The sequence below is a fragment of the Diplotaxodon limnothrissa genome, linkage group LG22, assembly GCF_057381915.1.
Source record: "Diplotaxodon limnothrissa isolate DT_005_m linkage group LG22, D_limnothrissa_male_GT1.1, whole genome shotgun sequence".
Lineage (NCBI taxonomy): Eukaryota > Metazoa > Chordata > Actinopteri > Cichliformes > Cichlidae > Diplotaxodon > Diplotaxodon limnothrissa.
In genome coordinates this window covers 19,894,382-19,922,252 of record NC_140616.1, presented here as the reverse complement: position 1 = coordinate 19,922,252, position 27,871 = coordinate 19,894,382, and the positions used below count along the sequence as shown (strand labels likewise).

The 27,871-nt window shown below is 40.5% G+C and overlaps 1 protein-coding gene across 1 annotated transcript in view; it reads right to left on the bottom strand.

The window, feature by feature from the left end:
- Positions 1 to 27,871, bottom strand: part of gabbr2 (gamma-aminobutyric acid (GABA) B receptor, 2) — a 222,241-nt gene that overhangs the window by 30,292 nt on the left and 164,078 nt on the right. The window contains exons 12-13 of the mRNA XM_085346606.1: positions 26,233 to 26,340; positions 18,382 to 18,504 (exon numbers count right to left, since the gene is read on the bottom strand). Of these exons, the coding sequence (XP_085202732.1) occupies positions 18,382 to 18,504; positions 26,233 to 26,340 (231 nt within the window). The remainder of the gene's footprint in view (positions 1 to 18,381; positions 18,505 to 26,232; positions 26,341 to 27,871) is intronic.

Here is a 27,871-nt window from a genome sequence, read left to right as displayed (position 1 = left end):
GGTTGTCAGCGCGACTGGGTGGGTGTGGATGTGCATAACAGGGAGGTGGCGTGCCTGTAGCATAACGACACCTCTTCTGTAAACATACATATGCAATGCATTTACAGTGGTAGGTGAGAAGTACAGTACAGTGCACTGAACACGCCGACGTAAACTGACTGACAATCAGTAGACTCTGTTTGCAGCAATGGAAAGATCTCCTCCTGCCTAATCATTTCCAAACTACTTTGTCGCTCTCCCTCTCGCCATCACCTCTTCTTGCTCTTTCTCTCTTTTATGCACTCCTAACACCCCTTCTGCGTCGCCGCGCTCTCACTAATCCACAGTGACACATCTCACCATTCGAATCTCACACAGAGACCGCCTGCCTTGCTGCAGCTGATAATGTGCAATGCGCCACAGAGAAGCAATCAGACGATTTAACACAGAAATAAACAAGCAGTTCGCACATGACAGGTAATTCGTCATTAATGACTGTAATTTTCAGCAGTCGTATCTACTTCTGGACCGCTATAGTTAACATGTCAACATGCGGCTGTTGCTCAATTCCATTGTGAAAATCACATATTAAAAAAGCCAGAAGCATATGGGCTTAAGCTATATTGTCATATAACGTTAAATGAAGCGGAGCTAGGACGATGTGTTTCGTTTCTAAATCTGGAAATTATGATAACAAATCTGTGATGCATAGCACTGGGAGATCTCATGCTAATTGCAGCAAGATGCTAAATGTTTTCACCCTGAGTAGAGGCACTAACGTTCTCCTGATGTACTGTATTTAACTTTGTGAAGGATATAACTCTAATTTTTTGTCTTATATACATACAATTACATGCTGGATGTCAATAAATATGGCCAAAGACTGAAATTAATGAGGTCACCATATGTATAAAAAAATCTAAGTATAGGTAGAGCTTACAACTTAATACATCATCTCAGCCCAAAGAAACCTCTGACATGTTGTTCAGACCTTCTGTTTGAGAGGAGGAGCCAATCAGAAGAAAGTAAGCTGAAAGGAGGGGTAGATAAGCTTAGTTCAAATAGTGGCTGAACTGAGGGGCTACACCAAGCCATAGTACAAAATAAATAAGGCCATTTTAAACTGGATCGTGCAAAGTTTCTCCAGTATTATTTAACAATAAAACTATAAATGACTTTCTGAAGAGCAAAACCCCCCAAAAGGAGCAAAAAAGCACTATAAAGGGCAGTAGGACACTTAAGTGGATGAGGTATAGTTCAAGTAGCACCATATAGTTTACATCCCGCCCTCCCAGTGCTCCTTGTGAGCTTATTGATCCGGGACATTCATAATCGCTCTCTGCTCTTTGTGTTTCCGGAGGTTTGCAATGGCAGAGGTGGCTGCATACACCAGAGGACAGACAAATAAAGGGAGGGAAACCAGGCACAAGGACAGCCTGTCACATTCACTCAAGTGAGAAGACCACAATAAATAGGACATATTTATTGCTACATTACATAAGGATAACTTTCAGTTTCAGCATAGTGATGGTGGGAGACGTGTTCTTTGGCAGGGATGGTGCATTTAAAGAAGACAGGAGGCAGTCAGGTGTAAAACACACCCTAAGCATTGCCAAGCTAAGATGATAAATTTGACACAGGTACGTTAACACAGAAACTTGTGTGGCTTTTATACATTTAAAATGCTTCACATCAGATTATCACTTAATTGGAACCAATTTCCTCCTCAGTGTTTTGTTCCTATCACCTACACCAACCCCTCGTTTTTATGTAAAGAGCATTATTAATATCGGTTAAAGCAGCATGTGCAGGCTTGTCTGTAAAAAAAGATGCTTGCAGATCAAAGTGAGTGGAAAATTCACACAGGTCAAATCCAATCTCAACCATGCTACTTACTCCCACAATGACAACAAAAAAGGGGGAAAAAAATCTTCTGGGCTCTTTGAAGAGTTGACTTTGGAAATGACAGTGAATAAAATCACAGGTTGGAAAGAGTTTAAATAGAGGTGAAATTCACATGCGCACAAACACCACATGCTACAGACAGATAAGAGGAGGGAGGGTTATTTACTACATATATCCTGAGTGAGTGAACCTGAAAAAAAGACTCTCTCTGGAGAACTGGGTTACATGACTCAGGCGTGTATATATATTTATATATACATATCTAAAACCTCTCCCTTTTATATACAAATATTAAACGCAAACATGTGGACAACAATAGTTTGTCACAGCTACCGCTGATGATTTATAGGCGGGAGCAGGACGGGCGTAGTGCCAGGTTCCTGCAGCTGCGCTGGGTTTAATTATCTGACCTTCTCGTCGACTGGCTTGCAGGATTCCTGCCGATGGCAAGCGCTAATCAATGTCACCCTCGGCAGTGTGATGATAAGTAGCCATGACACCCTTTATTCCCCCCTTCCCTGTCTCACTTTGTCTCTCATCACATATCTTCAACTTCTTCTCCTCTAATGTCTCCATCTCATAATTCTAGCTGGTATAGACCTCTCACATTTTGGCTCCCGTGCCCCCTGTAGCTCTTCAGCCTTCTCTCTCTCTCCTCCAGCTCTGCCCTTGTCTCTTTTCACTCTCCCTTAAGTCCCCGGTCCCTCCTTCCCATTCCTACTATCTTCAGGTCTCTATACTGCTAGTGTCTGCAGCGTGCCAAAAGCTCAAGGTCTTGTGTAAAAGAACCTTTGCACTTAGTGGGATGTATTTGTATGCCTGGGCTATAATGCTGAGGCCGTGCTGGTAGTTTGTTCAAGCAGCACAGAAGTGCTCTCAGCTCCCCATCACTGGCAGACCTTGGTCGTCTTCTATATCTGACTTCTCTGCATACTGGTATATTTGTGCTTAGGTGTTAGTACATAAATTTGGAGGGTTGGCTGGGTCAGTGATTAACCTTTCTGTAATTGCCCCCTCCCCCTTACTGTGTCACTAAGTCTCTCAGTGGTGGCTCGTTGTCCTTGAGGTGAACCCAGCTCGGTCAAGGCAGTGCGGTGTCGCTGCAGTTTGTAACAGCTTGTGGCCTCGCATGAAAAGTAATTAGCGAAAGAATAAATCTCCAGTAGATCTCACCATAACATAGTTCACACCTCAAACACAGCTGTTACTTTAACTTATCAGAATTTAGATTATCATTTATTATTCATTCACATCAGCCCGCACCAAAGTCAGCAAAAGCACCACCTTGATTGAGGACCTGGGATGTATCAAAGAAAGAAAGCAATCCTCTTCCTGACTCAATCCCTGGCAGCAGTATTTTCAGCTTAGCCAAGGGCTGGGTTGCAAGCCAGCAAAGGTCACAGTGACTACTATTGGTCGGTCTTTCTATCCTGTCTCACGCTGTCTAGACAAAGAGTAGAGATTAGTAGCTATAAAGACCATAGTATTAGGTCACTGGAGATTGAAAAGGGTGTGAAAAAAACACACTACTTTTCTAAGCTTTATAACATCATTTTCTTTTTTGAGGGAAAACATTTCTTACAAGTAGTATCAGTTTAGCAGTGCAGGGTTAGTGGCAGGAAAGTAATTAGCATTTATGCATCAAGCATACTGTTCAGTTTAGACTGGTAGCAAACTTGAGCTCAGTGGTAATCCTGGCAGAATAGCTGATCACAACATCAGACCACATCAGCTGATTACTCAGCTGATACCATTTTGCAAGCTGACAAGTCTTACATAGAGCAAGCTATTCAAAATGCTTTAGTGTGCCTACACTTAGTCCTTGTTTTTCTCTGCAAGCTGCTTTGCAACCCACCTCCAACCCACTATTGCAGTTTTCTTGCTGCTCTCTCCAACTCCCCAACTCCACGCCTACAAATGAAATTACTGGGAGGTCTCAGACCACAGCTGTCCAGATGATACACAATTACTGCTAATGGAAATAAAAATCAACTTTGAACTGTAGTGCTGATCAAAACAAAATGTTCTTAAAACTCATCAGACCACAAACAACAAATTTGTCATTAAACTAAGTGACAAAAACACACTGTTTGTTCTTTCTTTCCTGCCATTGTCTTCTCATATTTATTAAAGCTTGAATTCTACTGAAGTACCTCAGTCAGTCAGTCCACTTGTCTAGCTATGACAAATTTCAGGTAGCTTATTCCTCATAAAACAACTAAACAATAACAACTCAAATATTCCAATCTGATCAAGTAAAAGGATAGCCCCATGCACTCTTATTTGATCCCTGGCATATCTGCAAATTGTCTATGTTATTCCCTGTTCCCGTTTAATTTCTCTCTAGGTGTCCCTCATCATCACCTGACTGCTTCTGGGACCACAATCATCATCATCTTTGCTATCCTGACTATCATTACCATCATCATCATCATAATCATCATCATCATCGCCATCACAAAAAGTCACTGGCATCATCAAATGCTGCATCTCTATCTGGAGTTAATAACTAATCATAGCTGTGCCCCTGGCCAGATGAGATAGAGCTGCCTTTCCCTAATCTGTGAATGTGTGTGTGTGTGTGTGTGTGTGTGTGTGTGTGTGTGTGTGTGTGTGTGTGTGTGTGTGTGTTAGCCACCAAGCCTTAATGGAATCCTCAGGGCTGTGTATGAGCAGACGAGGAGCATTGATGAATGCGCCTGGTCATTGATAGGAGGTGTCTCTGGTATCAACGAAAGACAGAGGGAGGCAGGAAGATGGAAAGATGAGGGTAAGGCCAATTGTATGGATAGAAGAAATGTGAGAAGGGATAAGAGTCAAGGGAAAGAAAGAAACCCAGAAGAGTGCAAGAAACGGACAGCACAATATTGATAGAAATACGAGGGAGGGGAAGCTGCATATTACAGCTGAGTGTTTGCATAAGTGAGATTACAGTCAAGCATACTATTTCATACTAAAGCCTCAAAAACAGACGTAATCACTTCAACAGTGATATTTACAGGCACATACACATGCACAGAAGTACATACCCATATTATTTTGTATGCGTACATATGAGATTCATGCAAATTCAAATATGCAGACAGTATATCAACAACCAGTGTCCACACTACAGCGGTTAAAGCCGTAGCTGTAAGTGTGGAAACTCTTGACACCACTTTTCATTTATTTATTTATTTATTTTTTTTGGCCACCACTTTTCATTTAAAAGACTTCTAATTGGTCAATTGCATACCCCTCATGCTCAATCAGCTGTTGCCTAGCAACTGCAGTCCAGGGAGCAAGGAGAGAGAAGTCGAGAAAAAAAAAAAGGTTCGGGAAAAGAGTGAGAGGAGAGTAAAAGAGGTGCAGGTGACGGTGGAGGTCGGGGGTAATTCACTGTTTGTGCTTATTTTGCGAGAATGAAAGACAGCTACACGAGGAGGTGAGTGAAGAAAGGGAGGGACAGACAGAGAGAGGGAGAGAAATCACACAGCACATACAGATGGAGCAGAAAGCAAAAGGAAGCAAATGCTGCCAACGAATTCCATATTCGACAGATTCACTTGAACAGGCTCAGTCATGCACAACCACATGTCCAATTTACCAGCTAGAGTGTCAACAAATACTGCACCTGCGAAGCAGTCCTAAGAGTGCTCTCCCGCATGATTCAACGATAACGCTGTCAGCTTACACCTACAGTACACTGTTGTCCCTCACAAGACAAATACCACTGCATTGCCAAACCATAAAAAAAACATACTGGGCAAATAATCTTCACAAAATGATGAAATCCTGTGTAAACTACAACCTCTTTTGACTTGGCTAGATGTCCGGGTTCCCCTCTTCTTCCCCTCCCAAAACAGACTGAAGCAGAGAGGAAATAAATCAAAAACGCAGGAAACATGAAAATGCTTTCAAACTTCAAACAGCTTTATGCAGGGGTAAATCATAGAGGAGCTAACATATCTGACAAGACACGTGGAGCTAAATCAGCTTTAAATATAGAAACATGGAGGCGGAACTCCATTGATTTATTTATTTTTGAATATTCAGACATTCAGAAGGTACAGCGTGCACTCATAATCTTCTCACAAACATGATTTCCCATATGGAAAAGAAATAGTAAAAACATATATGATTTACTCATGAAAGTGGCCACTTTCTCATTACTTTCATATATTTTTTTAGTAAGTATACAAAACATACAAGTTTCATTATATAATTTTCCAAGGGATCTTATATGTGTTTTCACTCTTGTATGCTTTTCATACAAGTTTCACACAAGACAGATACAAACTTTATAAGATTTATATATATCTTTTCCATATGGGTTCAAGTGCAGCACAATATACTTTCATCAGCTGGCACAGTTTGATGGTTACGAAGAGAATAACTTAATCTCAATCTATCAGTGGTCTTTAATTTCTAATTGGCTTGCTCCAGTAGCTTTCTGGTCCATAAATCAATTAATTAACAGTTAACATTTAGACCACAGTTGCAAAATCGATGTCCCTTCACAAAACATTTGGCCCTAAAAACAAATTCAGCTTGAGTTTTCATTAGCACATAATGCAGCACTCTTTATATAGGTTGGGGCATGCGTCCTGTCCAGGTGGAGATTAGATTAAACTTGCTGCTGGCTGGGACATTCAAATACAGGCATAACTATAAATAGAAATAGGACGTCCCTCAGGGAAGACCTGTCACACAGTTACTTAGAGTACCACAAAATAACAGGCCAATGACAAAGGCACCATGTTGTGCCGGGACCTACAGCATGTACAGCAGAGTAGCTGCACAGTATGTGTAGAAATGGGTACACAGAAATGTGATCGTCAAAGAGTCACTTGCAACTGGGTCTTTTTCAACAGTTAACTATCCAGTTACTTAGAGGAGAGCACCTTGTCATTCATTCAAAACACTAATTTAACACAAGTAAAATATAACACAGCACACACAGTAACAACACCTTATTATACATGCAACAACACAGAGCTTGCCTATCTATTAGGCAAACTCTCAGATGCTCATGCAGCCATGCAAAGCACCAAGGAATGTGTGAGGTCTGTGTACCCTTCCCTTTTATTCTCTCCCTCATATCCTGCTTCCCTCTGGAGAGGGTCGATGAGAAGAGGCCTAGGTGGGTGGCGGTTATCCCTTAATGACCCGGTTTACTTTGAAAAAGCATTGATCTCAGCCAGAGCTTTAATGCTAACAAAGGAGAGTCAAAACCCATATTAGCACCACCTTGGCAATGCTGCTGCTGCGTGGATAATGCGGCAGATGATGTTCTCCTTCATTATGAGTGAAGACTTTGTGACTCTCATTGCTTGTCCTGTGATCACTCATTGGTAAATCCCTGTATAATTTACTTTTAAAAGAAATCCAACAAGCCAACCAGAGTGCAATAAATACAAAACAGGAGTTGATTTGGGCTCTAGCAATGCTTTGATAGTGAAAGGAGAGCATAGTGTCCTTCAGATGGCATTCACATAATCAACAGTTGACTGAAATGGATCAACTAAAACATCGATTTTTAAGATGTCTTAGTTGATTAAAATCGATTCTAGCTTGGATAACGTGATATCGGTTCATTAAAATCCTGAATCGATTTTTTAATATAAATTTATTTTGCCCGAAAAGCCAGAATCTCAGGTTAAACCTCACAAAATTTCAACAACCACCAAACAGTAAATGAGAGCAGGTACACGGATTCTGCACAAAGACGTAAACACAAAGCGCGGACCCGCCGACGGATCAGAATCAGTGAGATGTCACCTTTCTTACCGGATGGCACGGACTGGCTGATTCTGATGTTTCGGCGGGTCCCCGCTTTGTGTATACGTATTTTTTTTTGCGCTAGATTCTGAAGCTGCAGGTTTTATCTCTCTCCAACCAAAATTCACTGAACCAGCAGCAAAAGAAGCAGCAAACTACACTTCACATTTGATAAACATTGTCATGAATTCCCTCTTACTTTTACTGTTTTGCTTCCACCCAGGGGCGCATCTAGAGAAACTTTCTTAGGGTGGCATGAGGGTGGCAAAGAAATCAAATGGGGGTGGCAAAATCAAAGCCTTTATTCCCCCCCAAACACGTTTTTCATATAAATATAGTCTATAACTTAATTATTGTCTGTAGCTGACATGATTACACACTTTAGTTACATAAAACATGTGAGTTTTGATTTTATGTACTGTATAGCCTGTATAATAAATAAATATGTAACCCAATAAGTGTAAAATCCAGAAAGCTACACAACATGGGGCGGTTCATTTACAAACACAAGTCTAACTCCAAAAAACAGTCTCACACTGTTTTTTGGAGTTTATACATGCTTCGTCTCCAGGGCCCACTGTATATATTTATATCTAAACATATATAAATAAAACCACGTTTGTTTACATTAGTAATTCTTTTTGTGCATAATTTTATATTGTTGTTAATAATAAATTAATTAAAGCAACAAAGCAACCTGAAGAGCCCGTTGGGAGCCGAAAGAGCCGGTTCTCTAAAAAGAGCCGAAAATCCCATCACTATTGTTTACAGCGCTGTCGGCCGCTGCTTTTTTCCTTTTACTTACTTCCGAAAAGAAAGCCTCATTTCTGTTGTTCAATAGGCTACTGAACAAATTTTAACTTTTTAAAACTATGCAAAATTGCAAAACGCTTAGCTGTGTCTCTAATAAAACCTCTGTAACTTTGCTCTGCTTCCCTTCAGCAGCATCAGGTAATGTTCATATGTTGATTAAGGGTTTTCTTTCGTTTTTGATCTACTGCAGAACATTTTTATAAAATCCCAGGCCGGGAAAATCACCTTCATGTTTTTCTGTGTTTTATCCTCAGCTACTTTGACACAAAGGCATCTGCTGTAATGCTCACACCTTTGATAAAGTCTCGCAAGTGTCAGCTTTCTTTTTATAGATATAAAAATATGGAAATGTACTGATGCATGATCTGAATTATAATATTTCTGACTGTCTAAGGCAAAATTTCCCTGATTCACATCGAATCGAATCAAACCGAATTGAATTGAATCGAATCTTCGGGACCTTGTGAATCGGAATTGAATCGATTTTAGAAATCAGTGATGATACCCAGCCCTAGTAATTAGTTCTGAGTCCATTTTGGAAAATAGTAGAAAACAACCGGTGCTCGATGGAAGATACAGTCATGTGAAAAAGGAAACTTTTGCAGGACTCCATGCATGTGAAAAACTAAGTTCCTTACTGCTACCAAAGGAATCCAGACGGTAAGTAGCAACTAGGTACCAGTAATAAAATGCACTTGATAAACTGATCATAAGCTATAGCACATCTATAAATTATTAATATAAATATAATATAATATTTAATAATTTTCTCTAAAAAGAACATGGCAGCATGGAGTAAGCTTGTAGAGTTGCATCTGAAAAAAAAGAAACCTACTTTGGACAGTAGTCCAAAGTAGGTTTGGAGACGATTGGTCACACTGCACAAAACCACATTTGTCAAAAACCAAACACAGCATATCAGCACAAAAATTTCATAAAACTGTCAGCATGGTGGCGGAGGGGTGATGATTTTCGCTTGTTTTGCAGCCACAGGAACGGAGCACCTTGCAGTCACTGAGTCAACCATGAACTCCTCTGCTTATCAAACTACTCTACAGTCAAATGTAAGGCCATCTATCAAGTAGCCAAAGCTTGGCCAAAACTGAATCGTCTAACATGACAAAGAAGTACAGCAGCAAATCTACACCACAATGAATGCATGCAGGTTGTTACGATGGACCAGTCAAGGTCCAGCCCTCAACCTAAATGAAATGCTGTTGCGGGACCTGAACTGAAGCAATGTTGAAAGAAGAGGGGGCCAAAATTCCTCCACAATAATGTGAGACTAATAAAGTTATATAGAAAATGATTAATTCAAGTTATTGTTGCTAAAGGTTGCTTTAAAAGCTACTGAATCACTGGGAGTTGTATTTAGTTTTTCACAGGACTGCAGAAGCATGTTAGACCAAGAGGATCAAACACATTTTAGTTCATGGCCCCATAAAGTTCAATTTGACCTCAAGTGGGCAAGACAAGTAAAAACACTGGATAAAAGCTGACAAGACATGAAAAAAAATCTAAAACCATAAGCCTAAAGCCTATTTCCCCCAAATTCACAGTCTGTCATATATTCTACAATTTACAGAGCCTAACAGAAAGTCATAAAGTATTCACATGTGCATGAGTATTTTACATATATAGTTACAAAAAAAACCTTGTCTAAATCTAAAAATACTATAATCTTTCCTTATGTTACAAATTCCTGTGCAAAACTATCCAGTGGGCTGAATTTGACCCTTTGAACCAGCTGCTAGTTTAACACCTCTGACTTAACTGTCAGAGTAGAAGCCACACACACCACTAGCGAAACAGAAACATGACCTTTGCCCACATAAATCTAAAATGTTTCTGTTTAGTCTTGGCAGCTTTTCTTAGATCAATGAGCACCCACGAGGAAGAGGTTTCTAAAACAATCGTCTGACCACAACAGTGTGATGGATCTGAAATTTTTGACACAACTAAAAGCTGATTTTATTAATGAGGTCACATAACCCACAGGCTGCTCCGACTACAGAATCAGAGTTTAGAGAGAATACATTTATACATATAAATGTAACACCCATGTAAGGTGCAAAAAAAGGGTGACCAATAACAATAAAAACTCAAATAGCCTCAGTGACCTTGACACACAGATTCCCACTGGAGTAGTACACGCGTTCTCTGACTCAAGGAAATTTGCTGGCACATGTCTCACTCCCTCTGGCCACACTCGCTACTTTCCCCAACTCGGCCCATCAGCACCAAATCCTGACCGGAATTGGGCCAGATGTTGATCCCTCCCTTTGAAGAGGTGGAATTGAGAAACTACACAGAAGATGGTGAACTGAGAGTAGAAAAAGGAAAAGAAACACCAGAATCAAATAAGACAGAGAAAAGGGGGTGATGAAGAGAGGTAAAAAAAATTGAGGATGGGGGAAAAAAAAAAAGAGTGGTTCAGTCCAGCCTGAGTTTCATCCACTGGCACTGCTGTCAGAAAGCACTTTTTTTCATCCCCTGCTTTTTTAGCACACTCCCAAAGGGTAATAGCTGGACAAATAAAGAAAAGCAGAAGAGGGGTAGAGGATAGGCTGGGAGTCATGGAATAAATAAGGAGGTTTGGCAAACAGAACAGGGGCTGGTGACATGATTCTGATGGTTAAATGTCTAACATAGGTAGAAGGCAATTCAAAAAGTAAACAATATAAGCGCATGGTGATGAAAAAACAACATGAAATGAAATGTGGGGACTGAATGTGAGAAAACCTTATACCTGTGGGTGCAGGAGAGTGTGTGCGAGTGTGTTCGTTAAGTCTGTGTCTGAATCTGGATATAAACACATTAAGTATTAACCTCTCTACTTGATATTCATATGAATGAATAATTTAATGCAATTTACTATCACATGGGGGTGATGGATGCAACATGCCACATTAATACAGCATATGCAGTCAAATGCAACGGAGCGAAATAATGGGGACAAATGTCAAGAATGAAGAGTGAAATGATTCAGCAGGACAAGTGGCAGGCAGTAGCAATGCAAACAGCACAGCAAAAACTGCCAGGACTGCTTTGCAGAGTGACTCTAAAGTGTGGAGTCACATTGATAGCAGGTGCCTGCTGTCAGACTGGTCTGATGTCATTATTAATAGAAATTACAACAGATGCAAAAACTGGCCTTCTTATTTGTTGCCCACAGTGTGACTGTTGTCTGCGGTTACCTTTCCTCTCTTTTATTTAGAAATGATGTGAACAAAAATGTTTTTTTTCTCCATCTTTTAAAAATAGCATTTTTAAGTATTACAAGAACAGATGGCATTTTACAGCCTCCTGCCAAGAGAAATGGCTGTGTAATCTGAGTAATTGCCTTACTTAAGATTTATTTTCATAGCACAACTTTTTTTTTTAAACAGCGCTCAAATGCATTTATGTTTGGGGCAAATAATGAAGACCATAGCAGCGTCCTTTAGCCTCTGGTCAGATTAGTTATGCATCTTAACCCTCGCCGCTTTTGTCTGAGCCTGGCAGTGAAGACCCTGTCTCGATTTCCATTGCTGATAATGGGGGCTCCCATTCAAGCTAATCAGCATCATATCATCGCTGCATAAAGATGAATATTTCCACATTAAATGCTAGTGGTGAGTCATACTTTGCTTGCTCCTCCGATGATATGATACTGGGACCAGGTGAGTGCATTGACAAAGCACCGGGATTAAATTCCCTCCACCCCCCTTTCTCTCCTCGTCTTGCTGCATACAGGTGGGGCAGCAGAGGCAGAGAAGCAGAGGTAAACTCTCAGAGATCTTCTGGAAGAAAATCCGCATGCATGAATATGTATGTGTTGATAAATCTGTTCTGCTTCGATCAGCCATTGACGATCTATCAGCCTTGGGCATGTATTTCTGTGTGGATGCTTAAAGTTTTCCCAGCATGCGTTGTCATGCTGAGACGGGTGCCTCAACCCATTATTTTTGTCTCGTGAATCAACAGTGCCGCTCTCTGCGTTATGGATGTCAGGAACCATGGCCGTTGCCATGGCGATGCCACACTGCAATATTCTTTTGTAGCTCTCCTGCCTGCTGATGCTTGCAGCAGCTTCCAGGCTGCAAAAAAAATAAATAAAAAAAATACACGACAGAGGAGGGAGGGGAAGAAAGAGAGGAGAGGAGAGGAGAGGAGAGTAGAGGGGGTCTGCGGCAGGATTCACCAGAATGCTAATCATCCTTTCTTGACAGTTTGTCCTTCATTATGCGGGGGGGACAATACCCTGGATCCACAAGAGTGGATATGAATGCATCCGTAAACACACAGGCACTCATACAAAAACACATCTGCGTATGACTTGCCACATTCCACACGTGTGTACACTGACACTACAGCATGTGTCAGTACTGCAGGGCTTAATTTCTAGCAGCCAGCAGCTGCTGAAACATCCATGCCATTAAGGAATGGACAATTATTAACGAGCCACAGAAGGGATTTTAATTGCTCACTGCAGCCCAACAATTCCATCAGCATTCCCAGGATATTTGGGGGAGCAGTCAGAACGATTCCTGCTTTCTGTACATTAAGTTTAAGAGGGAGGGCTGTAATTATCATCTTAGTCCATCTACATTCCACTTTGTTTTGTTTTGTGCTTTTCTATATTCAGCATGTGAGTCTTTATTTCATAGTATAGTATATAGTAAAAGCAGAGGAAAATTTCTTATAGTATCAAGGTCAAAAGTCATTTTTTGGGAGAGCACCATCATCCATGTAGTGCAATTAAAACTACAGGCTTGAAGTGGAGCCATAAAATATGACTGGGGGTGTGAGGTTACTCTCCTCCCATTTGAAAGACTTAAAGACTTAACTCCCCGCACGATCTTTGGCTCTTCTTTACTTTTATTTGGGAGGGTATTAAATCAGTGATGTTTTATGAAGTGTTCCACAAGGATCTATTGTCAGCCTCTTTAGTTTCATCTTCTTGTTAATGCTAATAAAGGATGCAAAGGGGAATGGCCCAGTTTTGTGAATGGTAGCTCATTAAGCTTAGCTTGCTAGATTCAGCAGTGGGATTAACCCTGCGGAACTGAATTTTTCCAAGTTGCCCATGTACATCGCAAGCCCAATCATTTCATCCAAAATCTGCGATAGCCACTGACTTTGGCCACACACTCTCTTTGACTGTGTCTATTAAATTAAAGAAAGAAAAAGAAAAACTGAATACGCTTGTTGTTTAGCAAAGACACCCTCCGGTGAAGTGGTACAAACAGCAAAACTGGCAAACTAGGTAGCACCGTGACAGTTCAATAACACGGCACTGACATACAATGTATCCTTGGATACAGCAGGTGGGTACAGCTTAGCGAACCCAAGGTCAACTTCAATTCTCCACAGAGGTGAAATGTGAGGGGGTGTAGGGGAGTTTCTGACAAAGACAGAGCGAGAAAGAGAGAGGGAATGAAAAAAAAGAAAACGAAAAAGAATGTTGGCCAAGCATGATGCGGTAGTTCACAGGAAACTGGGTAACTAATAGTCCTTCTCTTTGAGCAATTTACTATTAGTGAGTCAGTCACTGGCTCCTGAGCTCCATGGAGACCGTTTACCACGGTCCTATTCCCCATCCCCTCAAACAGTCAGACTTAATCTACCTTTCAGATCAGAAACAACACACACAAACAAACACACACACGCGTATGCACACACACTGGACTACAACTGCAGGAGATAATGTAATAGTACTGGGGAGAAAATGAAATATGATGGGATCACTCTGCATTGTTTATTATTATCTTCTTTTTAATTGTCTTTCATTTTCATTGGATACTAGTAGATCACAACACCAACTGTTCCAACACCTCACTGAACCCAGTGGAAACGCTGAGTTATTTATTGCAGTGCTTATGCCATTATGTACATGGCTTAAAACCCTTCTGCCTCTGTTTATAAAGCAATATTCTCTGTTAGTTTTGCTTTAAAATTATTGTTACAACCACAGCTATTGATGAGTTATCGTTATCTCCTAACCTCTCTTTGCTTCTTGTCTACTTTCAGTTTATTTGGGTTGCCTTCTGGTTTGTGGTCCCACGTGGCAGGCCTGGAGGCCCAGGGTGCAGATGAGCTCCAGACTGTCTCTTCCCTCAGCTGAGCCCCAAGGGTCCACTGGTGCCGGTGTTTGAAATCTGGCAGGCAAGGCAGGTTTGTGGACCCTATGCCTCAGCCCAGGCATGCAGATTCATAACCTCAGGGGAAATGCAGACTCCAGCACTCAGTGGTTTATATATATTCACAACCCTCCACTGGCCAGGACATAAAGTCTGAGACTACTCCATAAGGAGTCAGCTGCCCATGCTGATAACATTCACAAATACTAAGCAAGGCTTTGTTTTCCTCTTTCAGCAGGCTTAAATATATAAGTGGCTATATAACACAAAAGAAATACAGCTTTCTCTAGAGTTGTGTAAATACCTTTCATTGTAGATCAGAAGTAGTCAAATAATACTGCCAATATAATTTACATGTTTTCATCAGGGTTCGCAAACTGGAATCTTTTTATCCAGGACTCAGAGAGAGAGAGGCTCTCTGACCTGCTACTCTTTGATAAGCGCTATTTATCACTTCACAAGATTTTCATCTAATTGAAGAAAGTCAAAATTGGGTGCAAGGTACCTTTCCACCCCCACAGGACCTTGGCAACAAGCTGGCAAACAAGAAGAAAATCTATTCAGGATGATCAAAAGAAGTCTCCAACAACAGACCCAGATTTTCACCGCACCAGACTTCTGGCAACCTCTGTTTAGCAGCAGGGTCAATGAGTATGCAGCTAATGCTGTCAGTTTCTGAGGATTCCTAGGGTGCAGTTAGCCATCTTGTGGCCTGCATACAGAACTCTGTGGAACTCTTTGCTCATTAGGTGAAATGTCATCTTCGTACTAGCCGTAATCTCCTGTTTGTAATTTGAAAGAAGCAACAGTAAAGTAAATGTAATCGCGCTGTTCCACTGAGTTTTTAGCCAACACATAAAGAGAATAATACACTGTAGCATTAATGGAAAGCAGATTGTTTTTAAATAGTGTTTTCAATTCAACATACCTGGGACCTGTAGTACTACGCAGGTTCAGAATATCTAGGATATCTTTCTGCCATCTGAGTTCACTTAAGCTAACAATAGCAGTCACCTACTGTATGTGATGGTGGTGATAAACTCAATAATTCAAAACAGAGCTTCACAATCTATCTATGACGATGGTTGGTGGTATGTTTTAGGAAGACTGTGGAAGTTAATCAAGCAATAATATTAGGACAAAATTAATAACCCAACTTCAGTTGTTCCTTTGAATTAACAGGGTATGTTGTTTGAAAGCCTTATTCCTTCAGCTGCAGCCTGGAGAACCTCGTGCAAATTGTTAGTGCAAAGTGTTTATACCCAACATTCTGTGCACGGAATGTTCATGCGAAATGTTCGTACCCGAATGTTCGGGCAGAATGTTCGTACGTGCGGAATGTTTGTACCCAAAATTCTGTTCACGGAATGTTTGGGCGGAATGTTCATACCCAACATTCTGTGCACAGAATGTTTGTGCGGAATGTTCGTGCAAAGTGCTTGTGCCCAACGTTCTGTGGGCGGAATGTTCAGGCAGAATGGTCGTCCCCATTATTCTTTTCACAGAATGTTCATTCGGAGTGTTCGTGCAGAATGTCCGCGCAAAATGTTTTTGCCCAAAATTCTGTGCACGGAATGTTCGGGCAGAATGTTCGTACGTGCGGAATGTTCGTACCCAACATTCTGTGGACGGAATGTTCGCGCGGAATGTTCGTACGTGCGGAATGTTCGTACCCAACATTCTGTACACGGAATGTTCATGCAGAATGTTCGTACCCAACATTCTGTGGACGGAATATTCGTGCGAAATGTTCGTGCCAAGTCTTTGTCCCCAACATTCTGTGCATGGAATGTTCGTGCGAAGTGTTTGTGGCCAACATTCTGTGCACGGAATGTTCGGGCAGAATGTTCGTACGTGCGGAATGTTCGTACCCAACATTCTGTGGACGGAATGTTCGCGAGGAATGTTCGTACCCAACATTCTGTGCACAGAATGTTCTGTGCACAGAATGTTTGGGCAGAATGTTCGTGCGAAATGTTCGTGCCAAGTCATTGTCCCCAACATTCTGTGCATGGAATGTTCGTGCGAAGTGTTTGTGGCCAAAATTCTGTGAGAGTATGTTCGTGCGGAGTGTTCGTACCCAACATTCTGTGCACGGAATGTTTGTGCAGAATGTTCATACGCAACATTCTGTGCACAGAATGCTCAGGCGGAATGTTCGTGCAAAGTGTTTTTGCCCAACATTCTGTGCACGGAATATTCGGGCAGAATGTTCGTACGTGCGGAATGTTCGTACCCAACATTCTGTACACGAAATGTTTGTGCCCAACATTCTGTACATTGAATGTTCGTGCAAAGTGTCTGTGGCCAAAATTCTGTGCTAGTATGTTCATGGGAAATGTTCTTACCCAAAATTCTGTACACGGAATGTTCGGGCGGAGTGTTCGTACCCAACAATCTGTGCACGGAATGTTTGTGCTGAATGTTCGTGCAAAGTGTTTTTGCCCAACATTCTGTGCATGGAATATTTGTGCGGAATGTTTGTACCCAACATTCTGTTCGCGGAATGTTCAAGCAGAATGTTCGTACCTAACATTCTGTGCACAGAATGTTTGGGCAGAATGTTCGTGTGGAATGTTAGTGCAAAGTCCTTGTTCGCAACATTCTGTGCTTGGAATATTCATGTGAAGTGTTTGTGCCCAACATTCTGTGCCAGTATGTTCATATCCATATCCAGTTAAGCAGAAAAAACAAATCTTCACTTGAAATTTCTTGCCTGGCTACAGTTTTTGAGTGAAGAGTTGTTCTTTAATACACTCAGATTATAAAAACTACAACTGGATTATGGATTTGAAGTATCCCTTGGCCTAACATATTCCATCATCTTATGTATCTGATAATTTGATTAGGTTAACAGACTTGGTTAAACCAGTGAATTTTGTAATCATCTATATGTTATTGATTTATCATCTATTTTGAGACTATCTGCATCGATATTTGCAGATATTCTCAAAAACAACAACAACATGCACAGCTTGAAGTGTCCCTGGTTGAAGTTTCATGTGGAGCAAAGTGAGCAGATGTACTCAAACAATTAGCTTTCCTAAACCACAGCTGCTGTATACTTCATTAATAAATCACTATTATAGCCAGATCCTTTCGCCAGTGGGTCCTCACTGCACCAGTGATAAAAAAAAAGGGCACTCCTACTGACTTCAGGCAGTATGCTCAACACAGAAATATGAAATAAAAAATAAATCACCCAATTCAACCAAAGCGACTAATACCTCTGAGTATAGAAATATTCACTTGCCTTGCTAATGTGTGGATTCCCTTAATATCACTGATAGTTATGTGCTAATATGCTATGCCTAACTGAAAACACACTTCACACATCATCAACCTCTAATGCCAGAGCTACAGTATGTTCAATTGAGCCAATTGCGCGCAAAGCTAGACTAATCCTGCACCAATCTCAGAGAATCTCAGTCTCTTTACAGTCACAGTATACTGTAGCAGTTTTAATTTCTGCTCCCTGCCATGCCAACTCTCCAGCGAAGATGAAACGATGCCAAGTGCCTCTTTTCCAGTGGAGCTTGCCAAAGTCTCCCATTCAAGCTGGCAAATGTCCGGCCACGGGATGGGCACAGGAGGCAGCAATGGCTAACATCCTGACCCAAAAATAACAGGCACAACAAAGATGCTCGTGCAGGAGCCTATAGCAGACATTTTGTTTGGTTAAACTCAAAACACTCAGGCATTTTTAGCAAGACTTTATGTCACCAAGACTCCCCACCAGCTAAGGTAAGCTTCATTACCAAAAGCGCTGCAAGTGACCACAAGTTTAGACAAGATGACTGACCTCCAGGCTGTATTCCTCCACAGTCCTCCTAAGTGGGTCCACAATCTGCCAGCAGATGAGGATGCATAAGTCGATTAGCAGCATCCCGCCAACGATAATCAACAGCTTCTGGTCCTTTATGATCTGAAGAGGGAAGAGAAAATTAGGTGCTTTTATTAGCTAAATAGCCCACACCTGCTAATGTTATATGATAATGCAAGTATCTGTAGTGTCATTTCAGACAGCATTTCTTATTGACCACACTAATTATGTGAAGTGAGTTATTCACATCCCATCTGAGGTCCTAGACCCCTGCTGTTTTCATTTTAACCATCTAATCAGGGTCTGGTAATAATGTATTTAACTGCAAATGACCACCTGCTGGGATCGGAATCCAGCCAGGCCTGTGAGTCCAAAAGACCAAGGCCTGGTTCAACATTCGATAAAGACACGTAGCGTATTTAGCAGACTGTAATCATCCCGGGGGTGTAAACCACGAGTTGACATTCAGTTGTGTCAATACTATGCCACCAACAAGCAACAGTTTTGTTACCTTGTGGTGAGAGAATGTGGAAAAGATCCACCAAACAAGAGCCACTGCAACCACAAAAGCTCCTCTTTTGTACCCTGAACTTTAGAGGGATGAAAGCTGTGACCTGTTTGTGATCTTTATTTATAATAGCGTTTGACTGTCTGGAACCGCAGATCAAAGGAAAGGTCAGGGGACGCAGGCTGGGCTGTGTTTGGTGAGTATCACATAGCCCAGATGCAACTCAGCAGTGTTGTGCAGGTCTCCACCCATAAGTGGGCCCAGGATGAGATAAATAATGGGACTGTGTTTTTTGATCTGCCATCTTTTGATGCAGTGCTTTTGAGCAGATGTATGTCGGCAAGGCAAAACAAGGTATGTGCTCTGTTATTGTTTATCACATTGCTTCGGGCCATTTAGGACAACATGAAGAAGAAAATCAACATATATTACATATACTGATTAAAATTCTATAAATCTAACAAGTAATTAGACATGTTATATTTCTGAGAAATGTACTCTACCCTACACCATCTGCTAAACTGTGATATGTTACTCTGCCAAGGCAGTAATTAATCTAAATTACCTGAAGTGTTGTCTGTTTTCTTTCCACCAGTCACACCAGTAAGGCTCCAGTGTGGCTGTAGTTACTAATTTGAGGAAAAAGCCCAAATAATTTAGAGCCACCACAGAGCTATGTTCTTAAAATGATCCTTTTTGTTGATTTTTCAGGATAATTTTTATGTTGCATCCACATCTGCATTGTGTTGTGATGTGTGAAAATCTGTCTACAGGTAGATGTATATATAAATATACATTTCATTACTGAAAACTGCCTCTGTGGCACTTCCATGACTGTATCCTGCTTGGTTCGGTACTTTCTTGGCAAAATATTTCTAAAGACAGACAGATTTTCTTTTCTCCCTCTACATGAATTGTGAGTCCATGGTACTGGGGACATAGATGGTTGCTTCTTTTATTTTTTTAAAGTCATGTTTAGAGTACCAACATCTGACAGCACTGGTAGTTATCATGACATTATCCATGCGATCTACCTCAGTAACACTACAGTAAAGAGAGGGCTGTCTTTGCAACTAGGAAAAACTGGAGGTTACCTTGGTGATTACACTGCATTTTTTCTCATTTGGCAACTGGTTGCAAGTAGCTGTGGTAACCAAAGGTTGAGTGTGCAACACCTTCAGTCCCTGGGTGTCAGCTTTTGATTAAAGGTGATAGCACATATCGCATGTTGGGAGGCAACCTGTGACTCAGATGGACTGGCAGAGGTTACAAATAACTGCTGTACAAATGCAGATAGTCGACAAAAGCAGCAAGTCAACTCAACACAACTAGTTGAGGTGCTAGTTGGTTATATTCTTATTGTACTCTTAGAAAAAGGCAGGTCTGCTAGGTGCCTATACCATTTTGCCATCCTGCAGCAACTGTGTCAGTATTTGTGGAGGAATTATTGAATTTCTGTTCAATATTGAGAAATCTACAAGGTCTACAATGGACTCTGAACAGAAGTAGTAAATGTGAATTTCTTTGTCTGTAAACTGCAACAAATTTGCAGTTTTCATCGATTTGTCACAGTTAATTGCTGCATTTTCAGAAACAGATTGCATGTAACCACCTTGAGCTCATTTAATCACAAGCAGACTGATTCTTTGTTATTGCTGTTTCATCACCATCTTAAAACACCAAATTTGCTTTGAAGATTTGCCAACTGATTCCAAGTGGACGCAGGACCAGTCTCTGTCCATGCAGCAGTCACTTCAAAGGCATCAAGACTCCAAGCCAATTACACATGGCCACAATACTTTTGCTTGTGCCGCAGTCTCCAATCATTGTTTTAGCGACTGTAGGACATTTTGCCTCAGAGCTAATTCAAATTTACAGGGTTACTGATATGATTGATATGAGACCCTGAAAGTCAATGAATTACTTAAAAACTATCAATAATTTCAGATACAGAGATGAGATTTGGTTAGGACCAAATAAATCACAGTCTACACTTATCTACACGTCAGACTTGAGGAGCTGATCATGCACAGAGTCACAGTTTTACAGTTAAAATATTTGTTGCATGACTTCCATCCTCCATTTTTGCTTTTTCTTGACACCACTGTTTTCCCATTGTTATTAAATTAAGAAAACAATATTTGCAGCAGTGATTTTGTGCATTGTATCTTTCATGTATGTTTATCAGTTAGGAAGCAATCCATCTAATCCCTGAAATAATGATCAAAATGTGGAAGCAGTAAAAACAACATGTTTAATCTCTACTTTTAGGTTTTAAATCACACACTTATGTGTGTGTGGCTCGTACACAGGGGGACTTTTGTGAGCACATACTGTATGCTTATCTGTGTTTATGTGTTTGGAATAATAGGACATTGATTGGCTCTCCTCTCTCTGCATCGTCTGTGGCACTGAGCTTTTAAAGAAGTGAACAAGTGCCAGCTACTATGGAACGCCAGGACTGCCATAATGAATTAATTAAATACACCATTAAATAATTAATTAAATGTGGCAATAATTAATTAAAATTGGAATTAATTAATTAAATAAATAGTTATGACACATGTAATTAATTAATTATTGACACATTTAATTAATTATTTATGTATTTCACATTTAATTAATTATTGACACATGTAATTAATTAATTATTGACACATTTAATTAATTATTTATGTATTTCACATTTTAATTAATTATTGACACATTTAATTAATTATTGACACATTTAATTAATTATTTAATGATATATTTATTTATTTCATTTTGGCAGTCCTGACGCCTGGCTCTCGTCATGAAATAATTTTATCTGTCAGCCTCACCCATCAAACTCAGGGGGCGGGGTTAACGCTGCCCATGCAGCTTCTCTAACATTTGATTGGTTGCCGTGCAAAGTAAGTCAAAACAGGTCGATCCTAGAAAATCGATTGCTTGTGTAGACTTGGGGCAGCCAGTTATCCCAGAATGCAGATCAAATCACAAGCAGCAATGGTGGTGGTGTAGTTTTAAAATACCCCGTTTTTCTGTCACCAGCTACACTTTTAACAGTGTTTTAGCCGCGAATGTCGCGACGTATGTCTGGTCAGGTTGTCAACATAGAACATGTTTGCAAAAGTGCTCAGATGTTTTCAGAGATTTCACTAGCTCTGCTAACAGTTAGCATGCAGAGTGCACCGAGGGGGTTACGTTAACCGGTTTGTTTACATATTCCACTCTCCGTGTTCCACATGTTGCATTCGCAGATTCTCATTTTCACCGAACGATCGTCTCTTTCCGCCTGGTCTTGTGTCTCTGTGCTTCTGTAACATAAAGAACGAGCTGACATTTTTCTCACGAAACCAGCGATCAGCTCAACAGACCCTCAGTTTACCTGCATGCATCCTCCTCCTCATCTGTCAGCTGTTTAACACCTGCTGCTAATTCAAGAAACACGCCTAGTTACCTGGTGATAGTCACAGTTTAACTGGGCAGCCGGTGCTCGATATAACGCAATGTCAGCGCATTTTTCTGCACAAGATAAGTAAATATAGTGTTTTCCCCGAGCGCAGAGCTGCTGGAGCTCGTTTCCTTACAGAGCACTTTATAGGCCAACAGCTTTATCAGCGGCTGATGTCCAATCACCGGCACACAGCTTTCAAACCTCAGCTGAGTTTTAGCTCTCAGTGGTTAAACGCTGGACTTCATTCACTCAGGTTCTGTCTGTCGGGTCACGTTTACTTCGCTGTTTTATTTACAACTGAGCAAATCGGTTTGGCTGAGGTTAAAGTTACGTTTCATAACTGCATAGTTTCACAGACGTTTAATGGTTCACTGGCACATGTGTTAGACTGAACTATCATCTAAATATCATCTGTTTTTTAATAGTTATTCAACTGTATTCTAAGCACCAGCTGTCTGTTAGAATGTGATTTTTTTTCTCTCTCTGTTGGCAGAGGTATAAAAATGCGCAGGAAAATCTGACATGCATGGCGAACTTCACCGACGATATTTAGGGAGGAATAAACACACATCAAACATAAATGAACCATTTGTCTGTCTCCATAATTGAGAGAATTTTCTCTTCTTATGTCAACACTCTCTCTCTTTTTTTTTGCTTTTTTTTTGCTTTTTCGGTCATGTTATGTTTACCTGTCAAAGGCTTGTTACAAACTATGAAACACATTGTGCAGACTTCTGGATGTTAGAAGAAAACTAATACTGCTCATGAATGAGACTAAAGGCAGGAAGGTGTCCTTTAAAACTAAACATGTTAATAGGACCTCCCTGTTTATATCATAGTTTATGATATAGCACGTGTATTTCAGTAATAGCCTGCTGAGGCCACTATACGTGCTGGCCTCATATCAAATGTGAAGGCAGACTGAGTCTATGTTTGACGTTTTTTATATCTAATCTTCCTTTTCAAACATTTAAACAGCAGCGAGTCTGCAGCTGAGGGAATACAAATTCAAATTGTCGGAACAGGTTTGCTCGTTTCTTGGATTCATTTGGTGATTTATTAAATGTATAACTGTTATTCTAATCTGCTGCTGAGTCTCTTACACTTTTCTTTATGCTGTATATTTTCACGTCTCTGGAATAGTTGGCAGTTAGATAGTCAGCTGGGAAACTTTGTGTTAACTCATGGAGCTGAGGATATCGTGGATATGCTGACCTCGCTGCGTGGTGTACAGAGCGAGGTCAGCATGATTAATATTCACAATAAAAATATTAGCCGAACATCATGAAGTCTGTATGTGTTTCATAGTGTCGAACAACCTTTGTACAGTTAAAGCCAGCAGTTACTACATGACGGAAACACCAACGTTATCTCTTTTATGCGGTTATACACAGGTCAGGCTGATTACTGAACAAAAACCCAAAGATCAGATGTTAAACAGATTTATTTGCTCTCTCTCCTCCTTAAACATGTTTTTAATGTTAGTTATAATTCAGAATTGGCGACTGAAACACGTAGGACACATAAGAACATCAGGAAATAAAACACCGATAAATATAACCTCAGTAAAAGAAGTCAGCGGGGGTTACTACAGCTGTGTACCGGGGCCTGCGCTTTGTCGGTGGGATTGCTTGCGAGGCGAGCGGGTCTATCCCACGCTTTGCCGTGAGACTGGGCAGACATCTCCGAAATCATCGAAACACTTTTGCAAAGAGGCTGTATCTTGACAAACCGACCAGACACATGAAGATTAAACCACTACATTCTCGGCTAAAAAAATATTAAAACGGTATTTGGTAACACACAAACAGGGTTTTTCAAAGCTCAGTTCTGTTAGCTTCCACATGCCGGTTGTTGTGTGCTAGAAACAATGGCCACCAGGCCAAAGCAATGGTTTTGACTCGATCAGCGTTAACCCCGCCCCCTGAGTTTGATGGGTGAGGCTGACAGATAAAATTATTTCATGATGAGAGCCAGGCGCCAGGACTGCCAAAATGAAATAAATAAATATATCATTAAATAATTAATTAAATGTGTCAATAATTAATGAAATGTGTCAATAATTAATTAAAATGTGAAATACATAAATAATTAATTAAATGTGTCAATAATTAATTAATTACATGTGTCATAACTATTTATTTAATTAATTAATTCCAATTTTAATTAATTATTGCCACATTTAATTAATTATTTAATGGTGTATTTAATTAATTCATTATGGCAGTCCTGGCGTTCCATAAGCTACAGCCCACCAAGTGGAACCTTTATTGAGCTCACCCTTGATTTACAATCCCTGCTCTCCTACAGAGAAAAAAAAAGATGAAGGGGAGGATAGGGGAAGAAGTGAGGGATGCAGTTCCAATCCCACAGTTTGAAGAAAAGATGTGTTTGTCCCTCCCCTGACAGCAGTTGGCAGACATTTCAGGACACCACCAGCAACTATCACTCTAGTGAAGCCAAAGCCCCTGCACTCAATCAGTGTGGGTGAAGTGGGATGTGTGTCTGTCCTGCTCACACAAACCCAGGCCTTGAACCATCAGAAAACACACCCTGAGGGCCTGAATACTACTTCTGGAGAAACATTTGTTATGTCTCTGTTAGCAAGGGAAAGAGGATGAGAGGATGGGAACGGAGCAAAACAATTGGCTGTGAAAGGTCAGAGAGGAAAAAACTCTTTTGTTTTCATTAAATGATCACTTTGAAAAAGACAGTGAATTACAGAAATGTAAAAGGCCGGGACCAAAGTCACACATTACAAAAAATGATTACAAATGTGTTGTGACTGAACTGCAGTGGAAACTCAATCTAAACTGGGCCTCAGTTCTTGGATTCTCTTTATCTTAATCTATCATTTGCCCTCTTTTCTCGGCGCCCCCTTTTCTTTTCATAGAGTCCAACCTACTTTTTTTTTTGCCATTTGGGCCATGTTGTTTGTCTTGTCCCTTTCTCTGCCACGCTTTGCCTTTCCCCTTCTGTCTCTCCCTTCTGCCACTATTTCCCTGCATCCCTCCAACCTCTTCCACTCTTCGATCCTTCCTCTTTCCTCCTTCTCTTCCTGCTTTCTCTCTGGCAGGCCACCCACACGTCCTCCAATATGCAAGAGGGTGAGAGAAAGGGAGAGAGAAACAGAGGGGAGAGCGAGGTCTATAAATACAAAAAGGCCAAGCAGAGTTGCAACACTTGGTGAGCTCGACACCGCTTTTATATAACTGGGCCAGCAAAGCAGATTGTGTTAGATGTTTAAAAAGCCATTTGTATTTCTAGATCCTTTTTCTCACAGAGAAGATTCTAAAAGCAGGTGCCATGGGGCTGCCAGTCTTTCAGTTTGTAAAAAGCACGAGTAGCACTGATGCACTGAATACAATCACCCACACACCAGCGATGGGGTTATAAAAGGCATGCGAAGCCTCCTGGAAAAGACTGTCATGTGCCAACAGATACGACTGTGGTTGTATCAACCGCCAGTTATGCCATCCAACAGATGTAGGTAATGTCATGAAAAATATAAGGTTAAAAACCTCGAGAAAGCATATGGCCGTTTAAGTGGAAAGCTGCAGATTTGTTTGATATAAACAAATTTGAATATAAATGAAAAATCAAACCACGTTTTTAAGGAGGAGGAATCATTACTGCAAATCTATGAAGCAGGAGTGTGTGGGCCATGTTTCAATCACATCAGAAAAATGAGAAGATATAGACTGGATGGAGTGGTGAGGAGTACTTCCCTGCCTTTTGTCTTGTGGTAACTGGGATAGGCACCAGACCACCCTACAACCCTAAGGTGGATAACCAGCTAAAGCGATTAAGAAAATGGATTAGGTTAGACCCACTGAGTTACCTTTATAAAAATATTTCAAAAAATCATAATATTTTTCAATACCTTCTTCTTCATCTTCACATTTTTGAAGATGGCGTGTACCCTCCAGGTCTTGGCAAACATGGCTCCGAAAGCTGTTGTGTATCCAACAATGAGGATCCACGTCCGAACCTATCAGAACAACAGTGAGACATGAAATTGTGTCATGTCATAAACTGGTGATCAAGGCTGGAAACAACATCTGATCTGACAGCTATTTGCATTTTTCTTCAGAAGTTCATTCAAAGTAGCATTATGAAGCATTCTAAAAATAAGGTGCTGTCAGATTTATTTCCCATCTCTGAAGCTCTGGGAGAACATCCTGGACTATGAAGCTGTCACACTCCTGAGCGCATTTCAATTTTAATGAAAAACAAAATGTAGATCTCTTACTTCCACGGCACAAATGGCACCGCTGATGTGTTTTTAAAGCTTCAAGTGCAACTATAACTGAGAAAACCCTAATACAGCCACAGAGACCCTGTGTGCACGATTTCATGTTTTGTATTTGATTACTGTATACGGTACATATTTTCTTTTTACCTGTGTATCTGTGTACAAGCTCTCTATATCTGCATACACATATGAGAAAGCAACAAAATGTGGCACAGCGGTAAAGAAAAGAAGAAGACAGCGAAAAAACAATTATGCCATTTGTTCTCAAAGCAACCAGCAGATATTGATCGGTAGCAGTGAATGGATAAACCTCTGTGCTCCTCTGCTGCAGCACCCGAAGTCTGAAGTGACAAACTCTGTTGTGGCTCTGCAGCAGAGCTTGAACCAGGTGACAGAAGTTCAAGACGTGCTCTGCCTAACACCTCTTTGGTACACATGTGCATATTTGTGTCTCTATATCTGAACAGGGTGGGTGTCTCAGTGGAAACCAGTTATCACTGTAATCAAAACTCTTTAATTAATCCAGTATCTACACAGTCACACAGTAATGCTACCTGAGGGGAGATACTTAATATGCAGCATGCTTACAAAAGGCCTGCAGAGAGAGATTCTGTTAGTTTTCACACAGTCACATGTGAATACGATTCATCTTTTGGTAGTGCTTTCCATTCTTTAGAAACCGTTATATGACATAAGATTCTGGGGATGAGAAGTGACCCAGCAAAGACTTCTGTCTGGCCCACTGAAGGTGTAGGAGGACATCAATTCCGGTTTATTAATTGTATTTTCCTACGTTTTACCGTTTTTCCTACAGATAAAGCCCATTCATACTACACCAAAATAACTAAGCACCTGATAAACAATTACATGATAGAAAAGTTTTTCACTATATACTATTTTTTTTAAAATCCATAGTAAAACAAAAAGAATAAATAAAATAAAATAAATTCTGTAAAATAACAAAAACTTTGTTTTATTATTATACGGCAGTCAGAGAGCTACAAGAACTTTTTGCAAATTTAAGCCCAAACAGTCACGCTGACAGCTGTCTTTCATTTACTGCAGCAGCATTTTGTTATCATGCAGAAACACTGCGATGATAAATCTTATTTTAAAATATCTGAGGTATTCAATAAAAAGTTAAATTCCTTTACACTGACAGCAAGGAGAGTTTCACGTAATATCAAAGTGGGCTGTATGAGTTTGACATTACTGACATAAGATGAGAGCAAACATGGCCAGAAGAGAATTTCATATTTGTATACAC